This window comes from Trichosurus vulpecula, chromosome 7, assembly GCF_011100635.1.
Source record: "Trichosurus vulpecula isolate mTriVul1 chromosome 7, mTriVul1.pri, whole genome shotgun sequence".
Taxonomy (NCBI): domain Eukaryota; kingdom Metazoa; phylum Chordata; class Mammalia; order Diprotodontia; family Phalangeridae; genus Trichosurus; species Trichosurus vulpecula.
The window spans coordinates 204,107,944-204,122,078 of NC_050579.1; the positions used below are offsets into that span (position 1 = coordinate 204,107,944).

A 14,135-nucleotide genomic window follows, 5' to 3' on the forward strand; every position below is an offset into this window, starting at 1 on the left:
AACCATCCAGTCAATTTAGTGAAAAAACCTTGTCAGATTGGTTGTAGAGAACCTTAAATGCTTCCATTAAAAAAGCAAACCAACATTGACCCTTAAATGATATCGAAGGAGGCAACTAGATTTCAACAGTCACCTGAATCAGTTGTGATATTCCTGATTTATTTGTTCTTGAGAAAAAGACAATTCCATTGTCATACATGAATTTTAGAAATGCTCATTGAAGTGCACACAATTATATTAAATAAATTAAGTTACTCTTAAGAGAACACAAGCATGTTATTTAAGGCGAAAATACCAACTTTTGTGAGATAAATTAATGTGAATGACCCTTTTTTGTTCCTGTTAAATGAAAGGAAGGCCTAAGGGTAAACTCATTAGTTTAGCTGCCCTCTGCCCAATTCTCATCATAAGTCATAGTTCTTCCTCACTAACTAGCTAGAGGAATTGGGCTCTCTAGGCCCAAATTTCTCCTTCCCATTCACTTCCTCCTATCTGCAGATTTAGAACTCTCTGATCTCTGTGGGAATCAAAGGGAACCAAGGAAGGCACCTTAAAACACAAGCAAAAACAAAGCCTCAAAAGCTTGATAAAGTTTGTTTGAATAATATTTGAAATCTGCCAATTGGTCCAGATGGACAGAGGTGTATGTAGTATTCCCATGAGAGATCTGAAATGTTTAGAAAACCTTGGTCAACTACACAAAAGTGGTGATTGTGATCAGATATTATCATGCCCAGATGGACACATAGAAGAAGGTAGGAAAATTCAAATTTAGAAAAAAGTCAAATGGTTACTCAGTGCTTGGCAAATTGTGCTTCGAGACACCCTGTGGAATTTCCCAACTGGAATTTGTCCCAGTATAAATCTGGGACCATCACCCATTTCCCATAGGATCCATGGACAGCGATACATTATATACAATCCTACAGGATACATGTACTTTCACATAATAAGTCAATCATGTAATATCCAATAATTCTTGTGTAAAAAGAAAGATGGAGGCAGCGGTGATCACATATTCAAAGTAAACAGTTCAAGTTCTTCACAATACAGTTTACAGAGCTTAGCCATGATTAAGACTGCTGGGACAGGCGATTTTATTTTCCTTTTTCTTAAATGAATTTTAAATTCTAACCAGGTCTGTCCATAGCGTTAAACTCAGGCATGTACAGATTATAGGCCAGATGTGCCGGCACACCTGGCTTGGGTGCTATTCAGACCTACGGTCAAACTGTGCCAAACCTGAGGCCTAGGTAGGTGTCCCCATACATTCATAATTCTTGCTGCCAGTGGGGGTTTGATTCAGGACAGATTGTCCAAAAATCAGTGCTACCTGAAAGTTGTGTCTCCTTTTTTTCCCTCCTATCCATTAATATTTGTTAATTGGTTATTTGTTAATAACTCCATTAATACTGAGAGCCCACTAAGTGTATGGAATATGTGAGGCTTAAGGTAGGGCAAAGGTCTAGCTTGATTGTAGCCTGGTTAAGGCTAAATGGGGATTTAGAAGTCAAATGGGGACAGGAGGTTTATGAGCAGCTCTTGAAAAAGTACATCCAAGTGAGAGAAAGAGATGGAGGGGCTAGGTAAGAAAGCCTAATTGCTAGTATCTATGAAACCCGCATGTTAAGGGAAATGGTTGATTACATGGGATCTAAGAATTTTATGAAAAAAAAAAATCTTAGACACAGACTGAGGACAATCCACTTATGTTCCTCTAGCCATTGGCCTACCCTATTCCACTGCTGCTCTGAGAACATAGCTGCCATATACAGTGACTCTTACAGGGAAGCATTGATTGGCAAAATTAATTCTGCTATCTGGAGAGGCCAAAGCATAATCTGTTTCTGAGTGCATGTGTAGCTGGATGTAGACTTAGCCCAGCTGTATTTGGAAGCATATTGGGACACTGTTAGCAATACTTCTTTTTTGCCCTTTGAATTTAGTTGTGTTATGGTACCTTGGGACAGATGGTCTGAGATTTCTCCTGCTACTCTGGGTGACCTTACTACACTGGTTTCTCACAGGCAATCAGTGTTTCCTGGCTGGGACTGAAAAAGGGCTGTTTTCGCTCTTATAAAACAGCTTTCTCATCTTTACTTTCCCTTTAAACTCTCTGCTGGGTTTCTGTTGCATACATTTTGATCCTCAAGCCCTTCTAGTCCTGGTAGATTTCTGACTTTGAATTTTCATAGCAGAGGATTCAAGCTCCCAGATTCAGGGTGGCATTCTTAGACATTACACAGATCTTTCCTTAGTGTATAAGACATGGATGCAGCTTGCATTTAGACGTTTATATGGAGAATGTACTCATATCAGAACAAATTACTCTCTGGGCATTGAAGAGAGGTAATTAGTAATTTTCAACAATGATGAGGCCACCAAATGACCTTACTTTTTTTTTTTTATGAAAAGGGAATGATTTGAGCCCAAAGTGGTGGTGCATACCTATAATCCTTGCAGTTGGGGAGATTGAGACTGGTGAGACTGCCTAAGGTTGGGCAAACCAGGCCATGCTGGAAAAGTGGAGTAGGTTAAATCTTCTGTGTTGATAAAATTGAGATAAGTATTGGGCCCTTTAATGGCACTGTGCTTCTAGCTTGGGCAAGACAGGAAGAACCAGTTGCCCCTCTGAAAAATGTAGGGTGGGGAGAAATAATTTGCATGTTGAATCCATCAAATATTGGAGAAATGTTAAGAATTCTCAAATAACACTGCTCTTCCATCTTTTGATCTGCTCCTGCTAAATATATTTTTCACTGGTTTGTTTTGCTTTGCTCACTACCTTCCCTGGGCCTTTTTTTTCTTTCTGGGGGTAAGCCACTATTTTCCTGGTTCTGTCCTTTCCTTTCATTCACTTCTTGTCTTACTTCAGACCCATCTAAATTCTCCATCTCTCTTGTGTGTGTGCATTCTACCTGTCACTGTCAGCTTTGTGGGAAAGAAACAGCTCCCTTGGGAGAGAAGGAACAATAGGACCTATATCCCATTTCCTTAGAACTCCACTGTTAAAACACATTAATTTCAGAAGAGTTTAAAAGCAGCATTGGCATGACTTGGTGGGAGGCTGTGCCCCCATCACTGAAATAACTGGACCATGCAGCAGTCAGACCAGTTAACTTTGGCTGTCTTCCTGGCCAGTCTGGGTTATCCTATGGTCGAGTGGGTTGATTGTGCAGAAGCCAGTTGTTGCTACAGCCCCAAGCCTGGAATCAACCAATTCGGTTGGCCACAGTTGATTCAATTATCAAGGAAGAGCTTTCTCTAAACCTGATATCCCCAAACACTGGGCCAATTTGTTTGCTTTTTCCACTGACCTCAAACTTTTTCATTTGCACATTTCATAGAAAAAGAATGTTTGGTGCGTAAACTCATTTACCCCAACACTGTCACCCCCAAATTACAGAAATCAACATTTTAAAGTATATTAAGGGATAGCCTAGGAATGACACATCTATCTTGCGATGGTAGCCGTTTCTAATATTCCCGCATATGCTTTTCATGGTACCTTGCCAGCAGTTGGAAACAGTCTTTTGAGTTATAAACATACACAATGGCCCAGTTTTGAAAATAACATTTTTGTATTTAACCATGAAGCAAAAATGCCTTAAATTTTAAGATTTTTACTTCCATACTTTCAAAATACAGTATCAATTTTCATAAATGCTCAAATTTTTCCTTTTTTCATCTAGCCCATAGCTGTGTAAGATTTTTTTTTTCCTTCAGGATTTTAACCTCTGGTACCTTATTAAATGAATGGGTTAATGTAGGTGTACCTTGGAATTTCAGCCATCTCTGAAACATGCATTTTCATGCAATTAGAAGATAATGGGCTCTTAAACTGCCTTTCTTATTCTTCCTGATTCTCATTATTTTATCTTTTAAAAAGGGCTTTCAAAATAGTTCATGCAATGATATGTATGGCTAAAGGAAGTGCTAAGCCTAGAAAGAAAATCAAGAAATTATTTAAGTTTGACTTGAGGCAAGCTGAGTACATCTGGACTTTCTCCTGCCTTACAAATGCTTTGAGATGATCTTGACATTCCAGTCCTTAGAGAGTCAGAAGGGAAAGCTGTTTCCTTGGCAGACTGAGAAATGCTATCCAAAGTCTCAGTTTCTGTCTCTTCTAGGCCCACTTCTTCATCAGTTATAAATAAAGTGGACTCTCTCCATTTGGGATAAAACTCTTGGCTGCCTCTGGAGCCCCCCGAGTCACTACCTGAAAGCTGCACATTCAGTTCCTCTGTCGATCTGATTAGGTTTTGTACAGATAATGATTTGCCCAAATCTTTCTGCACTGGAGGGCGAACAGACAGCAGGGTCTCTCCTCCCATGTCAAAGCTTTTTCTCAGGGAACGATCCTTGGTTGGGTTTGACTGTATAGATGGAACGCTTTCTTTTGAGGCAACGAGGCAGGCAGTGACATCAGAGATACTCTCCTGCATGGTGGCAGGGCTGATCTGTATGGGCTCAGGTTTGGGGATATGTTTGATGGCTGGGAGAGGGGGGATTTGTAAGGTGGTTGGGGCCACCGGCTTGGTCACCTGGTGTATTTGGTTTGTAATGTTGTTGGTGACCACCATTGCCGGTCCATCGCTTTGACTCATTGGCACCGGTGTTGCTTGGCTATGCATAGTTGGGCTGAGAGCATAGAAAGTCTGCGTGCTGAACTCATTTGGTGTAAGTATAAACTGCAGGCCTCGGGAGATGTTGGCGCTGGCCGACCTGGATAAGCAGCCACTAGTTTGTGCGGAACTAGGCAGATCTTTGCTGTCCACAGGACTTTGATAATCGGATGTTTGTTCACATTCGAAAGGTGGAATTTGAAATGAAGCCAAAGTCAGGGCTGATGCAGAGCCTTTCCTTAGGACCTGTTGATATATGTCTAGTAGGCAGTCCAGTTTTGATTCTATAGACTGTACCTAAAAGGCAGAAAAATGGTACACATGAGTATAACATGTCATTATAGGATCATAGGTTTAGGATGAGAAAGGTCCTTGTGGCAAATCCCCTTATGAGGAAACCAAATACAAGAGATGGACCAGGAGTGTCAATTGCGTAAGTTGATGCAAGAATTTTTAAAAATGATTTTTTTATAATTTTACTATGACTTAACTGTAATTTCTCCTATCTGTGCATATATACTTTAAACAGAATTACAAGTAGGTATTATGATTTTACTTTAAAAAATTCAATTTTATTTTTAGTTCTAAATTTTCTCCCTTCCCCATCCATCGAGAAGGCAAGAAAAAAAAAAAGCCTGTTACAAATATGTAGTTATACAAAACAAATTTATGCATTAGCCATGCCAAAAAGAAAAAAAAAAAGAAAAGAAAATATGCTTCTGTCTGTACTTTAAATCCATTTGATCTCTATCTAGAGGTCGCAGTGAGTCTCTAGCACAGTTAAGTCACTGAGTCCTTTGGAACCGTGGTTGGTCATTGTGTTGATCAGAGTTCCCAAGTCTTTCAAAGTTGATTATCTTTACAATATTGTTATTACGGTATAAATTGTTCTCTTTGTTCTGCTCACCTCACTTTGCATCAGTTCATACAAGTCTTCAATAAAAACTTCATCCTACTATCTCTGGTATGTGCAAATGCTCTGTGCCAATTGATATATCTTGGTCCTTCAAGGCATTCTTAAACTCTGATCCTTCTACTGTTAAGTGTCACACAGGCAGTCATGCTAGAAGAGCCAGGATTCAAATCCATTTGATTCTCAAATTAAGACTCACCCTAATGAATCACAGGGCCTTCCAATTTAATGGAATTAGCATTTATTAAATACTTACTGTGCTGTCAGGTACTATTCTAGATTCTGATGTTAAGAGCAAAAAAAACCAAAGCAGAACAGTGTGTGCCATCAAAGAGCTTATATTCCATAGGAGAATGTTACTTTAGGATGTAGGAACTGCTTTAGAAGTTTACATCTTACGTCTGATACTTCCTGGCTCTGTGATCATGGGCATGTCCCTTAGTTTCTCAGATGTAATATGCTTCTTCAAAATACTCTTGATAATATCTGTAGTACCTACCTCACAAGGGGGTTACTGTGAGATTATGTATGCAAGATGCTTGGAAAACTTGAAAGAGTTTTAGAAATGCCAATTATTGCTACTATTCGTATTGATTTTGGGCATCTTTTACTCTCCCTGGCATTTAGTATGTTCTTAATCAATGTTTATTGAATTAAAAGAAGCTTAACTCTAGGAGAATTCTCCTATAGAATTGCTCCTAGAGGTCAGAGACTCTTCTATCAGGGAAACATCCAAGAGTTATGTGACAAATAGAGGTAAACTTTCAAAGGTTGACATTTTTAGAATTCAAAATTAAAATGAAGATGTGTCAATATGCATAATGAGAAATTACAAGATATAGCAGAAAGGATGCTGGACTTAAAATCGGGAGGCCTAGTTTCAGATATTGGTCTCTCATTTAACAGCTGAATGACATTTAGCAAGTCACTTAATGCATCTGTGTCTTAGTTTACCTATCTGTAAAATGTATGTAACAATATTTTCAGTATTTACCTTACAGGGTTGTTGTAGAGAAGATATTTCTTTAAACCTTAAATCACTACTCAAAGGTGAGCTATTAATTGTGATTATCATTATTCAGCCAATTATATTTAGATTATATATATGTGTGTGTGTACATATATATACACACATATATACATATATATATATATACATATATATATGTATATATATTTCAGGTTAAATTATTTTGGCTAGGAGGCTTAGATTATGTGTTTTTTGTGTTAAATATTCAGACAGACCCTGAGAATTTTCCCACTAGCTGTGCATTTAAAATTATAACAAGTTTTCCTTTATTAAAAAAAGTATAGTGATAAATTAAAAGAAGCTAGTAGAAACTAGAACAGAAGAAAAGCAGGCTTTGCCTTTCAGAAATGAAAACATGCAGTGGTTTCCAACTCAAATTATTTTAATCATTGCAGTAAACTACTATATTTATTATTTGCATATATCCTAGAAAAAATACTCTATGTACACACCTAATATACTTTTCCATTTTTCCATTCCTGCTGGGCTTTATCTTTCCTTCTGGATGTGTGCTACCTGAAATGTACCTGACCTCCTATGATGAAGCCAGATAGATAAGACAAAAGGAAGGCCAGACAGCTACCAAGGTTGGCTGAAACATACCTGTTTCTCAACCTTGACCACACGGCCTAGCATGCTGAGGTCATCTGCAGTTTCCAGCTCTGCAGTGTTTTTCTCTCGGCTCTTCTTATCTGATGTGATTTGCCCTTTTCCAAGAATTTGATCAACGCTGTCAGAGAACAAAATCGAAATGAGTATGGCACCTAACAAAAGAAGCCTTGACACAGTCTGGTGGGTGAAATGATTTGAAAAAAAAAGGGAAATACAGTCATTTAAACATATGTTGAAAATGATTAAAAAAAAAGTTGACCTTGTTCTTGTTGGGACTCATTCCAAGAGATGTATGATTTTACTCACATAAACACACCTTTTTCTTCTTCTCTTTCTCTCTCCCTTCTTTCCTTCCTTCCTTCCTTTTTTCCTTCCCTCCCTCCCTCTCTTCCTTCCTTCCTACCCCTCCTCCTTCTTGTCCTCCTCCTTCTCCTCCTCTTCCTTCTTCTTCTTTCTCTCTCTCTCTTTCTCCTTCTTTCTTACCATTGCAGGTGGGGCTATGGCCCCTTCATGCTAAAGACACTTTTCCTTGAGTTGCCATGGCCAAACCATACTCCCTCCTCCCTGCAAAAGACCCAAAACAAAACCAAAACAAACAAACAAACCCAACCTTATTACCTGGTGGCCTACATCTAGTGATAGAGCTTTCCAAATTTAGCTAGATTGGTTCTCAGATGACAGATACAGAGTCCTAGAATCATGGACTCTACGATCTGAGAAACTTCCAAGGTCATCTAGTCTAGCCCATCTATAACCAAGAATCCCACCAACAATATCCCTCATTGGTCATCCCACTTCTGCTTGAAGATCTCCAAAGAGGGGTAGGGTAACCCACTAGCTTGTTGAGGCTCATTCCACTTTTGGACAGTTATAATCATTATGAAATCTTTCCTGCCATCAACCCTAATTTTGTCTTTTTTCAACACCTACCTATTGCTCCTAGTCCTCTTTGGGACCAAGTAAAATAAATCTAATCCCTCTTCTATATGACAGCACTTGAAATAACTGCAGAATGCAACCGTGTTTCCCACTCTCTGTCCCTGTGTCTTCTCTTTGACTGGTACCCCCATGGCATCCTCTCAATTTTTCACACCATCCTGTTCATCCTCTTCTGAATGAACTTCAGAATGCCTCTCCTGAAGTGTAGGGCCCAGAGCTAAACACAGTACTTTAGGTGTGACCCGACCAGGACAGAATTTAGGACCAGCTTCGTGCAGTGGACAGACTGCTGGACTGGGAGTAAGGAAGACTTGGATTCAAATTATACCTTGGACACTTATTAGCTTTGTGATGCTTGATGAGTCACTTAATCTCTCTTAGCTTCAGTTTTCTTATCTGTAAAATAGGAGAGTTAGACTCACTGACCTCTCAAGGTCCTTTCCAGCTCTAAATTATGATTCTGAATTTGTCTCTTTTAACTCAGCCTAGGTGGTGCAGTGCATAGAGTGCCAGGCCTGGAGTCAAGAAGACTCATCTTCATGAGTTCAAATCCAGCCTCAGATACTTACTAACTGTGTGACCCTGGACAAGTCATTTAACCCTGTTTGACTCAGTTTCCTCGTCTGTAAAATGAGTAGGAGAAGGAAATGGCAAACCACTCCAATATCTTTGCTAGGAAAACCCTAAATTGGGTCACAGAGTTGGATATGACTGAAAAATGCCTGAACAATAACTACATGTATATACACACACACACACACACATATATATACACACATATATATGTATATATGTGTGCATATATACATATACACACAGGCATATATACATACATATACATACATACATGTATGTATGTGTATGTATGTATTCATGAGAGGTGGCATGGTTCAGTGGATAAATGACTAGCCTTAGTCAAGAGGACCTCTGTTCAAGCCCTGCCTCTGACACAGACTAGCTATATACCCAGGAGCAAATCATTTAATCTTTTTGTGCCTCTGGCAACTAAGACTTCACTGATTATCTGAGGCTGCTAGGTGTGTTCTAGCAGTGGCTAGAACACCAGCCTTGAAGTTAGACCTTAGATCAAATCTAGCTTCAGGTACTTACTGGCTGTGTGACCCTAAGCAAGTCACTTAACCCCTACTGCCTCCCAAAAAAATATGTCGATTACTTGTATAGAGTTTTCATACCAAGAATTCTCTACAATAATGAAATCATAGGAACCACCACTACCACCACCACCACAACAAAGTGTGGGCACGTGGAAGAAAGCTGCCATAAAGTAAACTGTATTGTGTGTGTTAGCATCTTTGTTCCACTTATCCTATAGGAAGATTATTGTGATGAGAAGCACTTTGGAAGCCTTAAAGAGCTAAATGTGTGATCACTATCACCACTGTCACTGTTTTTGTGTTTCCTGGGTTGCCAGGAGAGCAAACACTAATGAGGTCACAGATTCATCCAAGTATTATTATTTTTAGAAATACCCTTAAAAGAAGGTTATCAAAATTAAAGTTATGATTTTCTAGCTTGGGAAAGGCCAATTATGTGTGGTTTTGTATGAGCTAGTGACTGAAATAAAAGGAAATGATTTGGTGCCGTAAAATCTTTTTTCGCCTCTCCTGACACCATAAACAATTTCAATATGAAATAATATAAATTTCGGTATAAAAATTTAGGGACCTAATTAATAAATCCTTTGAAAGAAAAGCTTGAAATGATTTATTTACCCAGGGGCAAAGTAAAGTGAAGAATTAAAATAGCTGCTGGGCCATAAGGACAGGTAGTGTCTTTTTGCATGGAGGGACAGAGTGCTGGCCTTGAAGATCCAAGTTTAAATCTTACTTCTGGTACTTCCTGGCTCTGTGATCATGGTTTAGCCTCTCTGGGTCTCAGTTTCCTCATATATAAAGAATGGCTGATAATACCTCCTTCCCAAGGTGTTGGTGAGGTTCGTGTGGGATTATGTATGCAAGATGCTTTGAAAAACCAAAAGCTATAGAAATGCCAATGATTATTACTATTCTTATTAATTTTGGCATCTCTCATACTGCCTGGCCTCTAGTATGTTTTAAATTAATGTTTATTGAATTTAAAGGAACTTAATTCTAGGTGAATTTTATCTGCATCAAAAACACCAACAACAACAGCTTGCTTCTATCTTAATTGTGTGTTGGAACTGAATTGCCTGGCCAATTATCTCAGCTCTTTGTTTTATTATACACATGAAAGCCATACCTATCCAAAGCCAAGTTATTTGGTCTGCAAGACTGATAGATTGATTAATTGAATGGAGAAGCTTACAATCAATCTACAAACCCTTACTCTGTTCCAGGCATCAAGTTAGGTGCTGGAGAGAGCAGGAATTATTCCATTCATTTTTATATCTTCCGTAGCTCTTAGCTTAGTATTTTCACAGTATTTCCTATATTTGTTGTTATTCAGTTGTATTTTGTTTTTTTTTGGAGGAGGGAAGGCAGGGCAATGGGGGTTAAGTGACTTGCCCAAGGTCATACAGCTAGTAAGTGTGTCAAGTGTCTGAGGCTGGATTTGAACTCAGGTCCTTCTGACTCCAGGGCCAGTGCTCTACTCACTGCACCACCTAGCTGCCCCTGTTCAGTTGTTTTTAGTTGTGTCCAGTTCTTTGTGACTTTGTGACTTGGGGTTTTCTTGGCAAAGATACTGAAGTGGTTTGCCATTTCCTTCTCTAGCTCATTGTACAGATGAGGAAACCGAGGCAAACAGGGTTAAAGTGATTTGTCCAGGGTCATAAAAGCTAGCTAGTAAGTGTCTGAGGCCAGATTTAAACTCAAGTCTTTTTGACTCCAGGCCCAACACTCTACCCACTGTGGGATGGTTAGGATTTGTATAGTTGGATGGAATGGGAAGAACCAGTTTAGCCAAGGAAGAAAACCATGAGTAAAGGCATTTCTGTAAAAAAACTTTTTTGAACACAAAGGTGACTGTAGATTCCATAAGGGTGATCTCATATTAAATGCAACAAGATTAATTTGATAATACTTTCCTCCTTTTTCGATGTGATGGGGATCTATGTGAATGGAATCCTTATTGCATGCTTCAGAACAGAGACTACTTTTCATTCTGTCTTTGTATTTCTAGACCCTAGCATCGTGCCTCGCACATGGTAGGTGTTTGATCGGTGCTTGCTAAATGGATTACGATATACCCGGAAGAACCTTGTTACCTTCTTGAAGGTTAGTTATGTCATTAGAACAAAAGTTCTGGTAGGATTTACTAGGTTAGTAGGGCTTTTAATAGGATGTCTGGTGTGGCCAGTGTTTTGACCTGAGGAACAAATCTCAGGGCTAGTACATATGTACATTCCAGCTATGAAAAGATCCAGTTACTTACCGTGTTTGAAGACTCTTGATTCTGCAAAGCATGTCCAGATGTCCAGCAGAGTATTGCTCAATGACATCTTTCACATCATAGGGACGTAATGTCTCTTTAAACTTCCTTTTTGCCACATGGAACTTCATAATTCTGCAAAAGAAATGCATTTCCGATGACTCAGTCCTTTTGGTTAAGGAAGTCACTGAGGTTGGTGTAAAAGTGGACATGACTGCAGTACTTCTGTGATCCCATTAGCGTGGAGATTCCCTCCAACCATGGAGACTAAAGGATTTCCAACTATGCTTTGCCATAAGTTTGCCACAAGAGGTCCCCAGAGTGCTGGGGGGGGGGTCTTCCCCAAATTGTCTAGACATCATAAAAAATCAATAATCCAACAAATTATTAAAAAAATTTTCACCATATCATTTCTAAAAAGATACATTTTTATTTATATTTTTTTCTTTTTCATCATCTATATTTTCTGATGTAAGCCTCCTCCAATGCTCCCCAGGAAGAAATCCCTTTTAACAAAGAAAAAAACTAATACTCCCCCCCATCCCCCACAGTTCAACATAACTAACCTACATTGCAGAAATAGTTTGACGTTACATGTAGTGTTCCCTACTGCAGAGAAGCTGGGGGTGGGGTGGAGGGAGGAGGGAATGGGGCTTTCTCATATCTCTTCTTTGGGGCTAGTCTTGGCCATTATAATTCACACCATTCAGTTTTACCTTTTTTTTTTGTTCTTTCCATTTATATTGTTATCATTGTGTAGGGCAGCTAGGTGGTGCGGTGGATAGAGTGCCCGGTCTGGATCTGCCGGAGTTCAAATCTGGCCTCAGGTACTTACTAGATGCGTCACTCTGGGGAAGTCACTTTAACCCTTCCTCTGTAAAATGAGCTGAAGAAGAACGTGGGAAACCACCCCGGTATCTTGGCCAAAAAAAACCCCACATGGGGTCACAAAGAGTTGGACAGGACTGAAAATGACTAAACAAGGAGGACCAATAACATCACCAGGGCCATGCCTTGACTTGCTCAAGAACTGGATTTAAGTGAACCAGAGCTGCACAAAGTCTTACTTTGCTTTTTGCCAGTTCACATAAGTCTTCTCATGCTTCTCTATATTGATCAGATTCAGTATTTCTTAAGGCACTATAATATGCCATTATATTCACCGACCATAACTTGTTTAGCTACTCGCCAATGGGTTCACATCATTTCCAGTTCCTTACTACCAAAAAGTGCTGCAATATTATTTCTTAAGGCACTATAATATGCCATTATATTCACTGACTATAACTTGTGTAGCTATTCACCAATGGATTCACTTCATTTCCAGTTCTTTGCTACCAAAAAGTGCTGCAGTATTATTTCCTAAGGCACTATAATATTCCATTATATTCACCGACCGTAACTTGTTTAGCTGTTCACCAATGGGTTCACATCAATTCCTGTTCCTTGCTACCACATAAGTGCTGCAATAAATATTTTAAGTATAATATGGAGTCTTTTTATTATTCTCCTCTCTAGGGTATATACTGAGCAATGGAATCTCTGGGAAAAGTGAATATTCAAATATACAGTCCAAATATTATTAGCTCCTTTTCATAAATGAGAAAGCTGAGACCCAGAAAAATTAAATAATTTGACCAAGGTGGCAGCTGCTTTAAGTGGCAGAACTCAGCTCTTTTGACTCCAAGTTCAGTGTTCAATCCAATATACCATGGAACCTAAGATTAATTTGGACTAATTGGATTAAATATCCCAGGCCTGTCACCTTTTGATTCTATAGGAAAAAAACCTGAGTAACAAGATTTAGAAGTCTCTCGTTCTGCTTTTAAAATTAAGGCCAAAATGCAATCCTGCTTTTCTCCCCCAAGTGATCTGGATAAAGTTGAAAGGTCTAGACACAATTCCTAGAGATGACATCTATTCAGAAATTGTTCCTGTGGTTGAAGGGGCCTTTTATAAATCTAGATTCCAATTTCAGAGATGTTAGTATATATTCAGAATTCTGTTTTGTTGTTAGACTTACAGAAAGTCCTTTAAGGAATATGTAACTATCTCTTTTTGTAAAGACCACAATAATAATATTCTAAGGTCTATATATCATTTGAAACTCACAACAACCCTATGAAGTAGGTGTTGTTATTCTCCCCATTCCACAGAGGGTGAAACTGAGCATTGAAGAGGTTGTGTCTTGCTCAGGGTCACACAATAAATAAACCCAGTAAATAACTATCTGAGGTAGGATTTGAATGTAGGTCTTCCTGACTCCGAGTCCAGTTCCACTGTGCCAGTTAACTCTAGAGCACCCCCCCTCCCCATTCCACCCCAGCTAAAGATAGCTATGTGGTGGGCCAACAGTTTCTTATAATATACTAATATAGCTACATTTTTTGGTCAAGTCTTGTAATTTCATTGGTGTGGGGGGCCCACTTAGATATAGATCGGAGGAGATGTGTGGTTGTGTAAACCTGCTCACTGTCACAAGGCTAGAATTATGAGAGGTGGTCTTGAGCAAGGCTTTTCTGACTCCCAGGCTGGTCCTCTAGTACACCATGATGCCTCTCATGGCTACCTATGTTTTAAAAAAAAATTCCTAAAAGCATTCAAAGATAAAGATAGGAGATAAAAAAACAGAGTAAAAACAAAA

The 14,135-nt window shown here is 39.0% G+C and overlaps 1 protein-coding gene across 1 annotated transcript in view; it reads right to left on the reverse strand.

Moving 5' to 3' along the window:
• Positions 1–2,830: 2,830 nt before the first annotated feature.
• KCNQ5 (potassium voltage-gated channel subfamily Q member 5) overlaps positions 2,831–14,135 on the reverse strand; it is a 715,330-nt gene continuing 704,025 nt past the window's right edge. The window contains exons 12-14 of the mRNA XM_036768782.1: positions 11,495–11,626; positions 7,172–7,298; positions 2,831–4,922 (exon numbers count right to left, since the gene is read on the reverse strand). Coding sequence (XP_036624677.1) covers positions 3,963–4,922; positions 7,172–7,298; positions 11,495–11,626 — 1,219 coding nt within the window. The 3' untranslated portion in view covers positions 2,831–3,962. The remainder of the gene's footprint in view (positions 4,923–7,171; positions 7,299–11,494; positions 11,627–14,135) is intronic.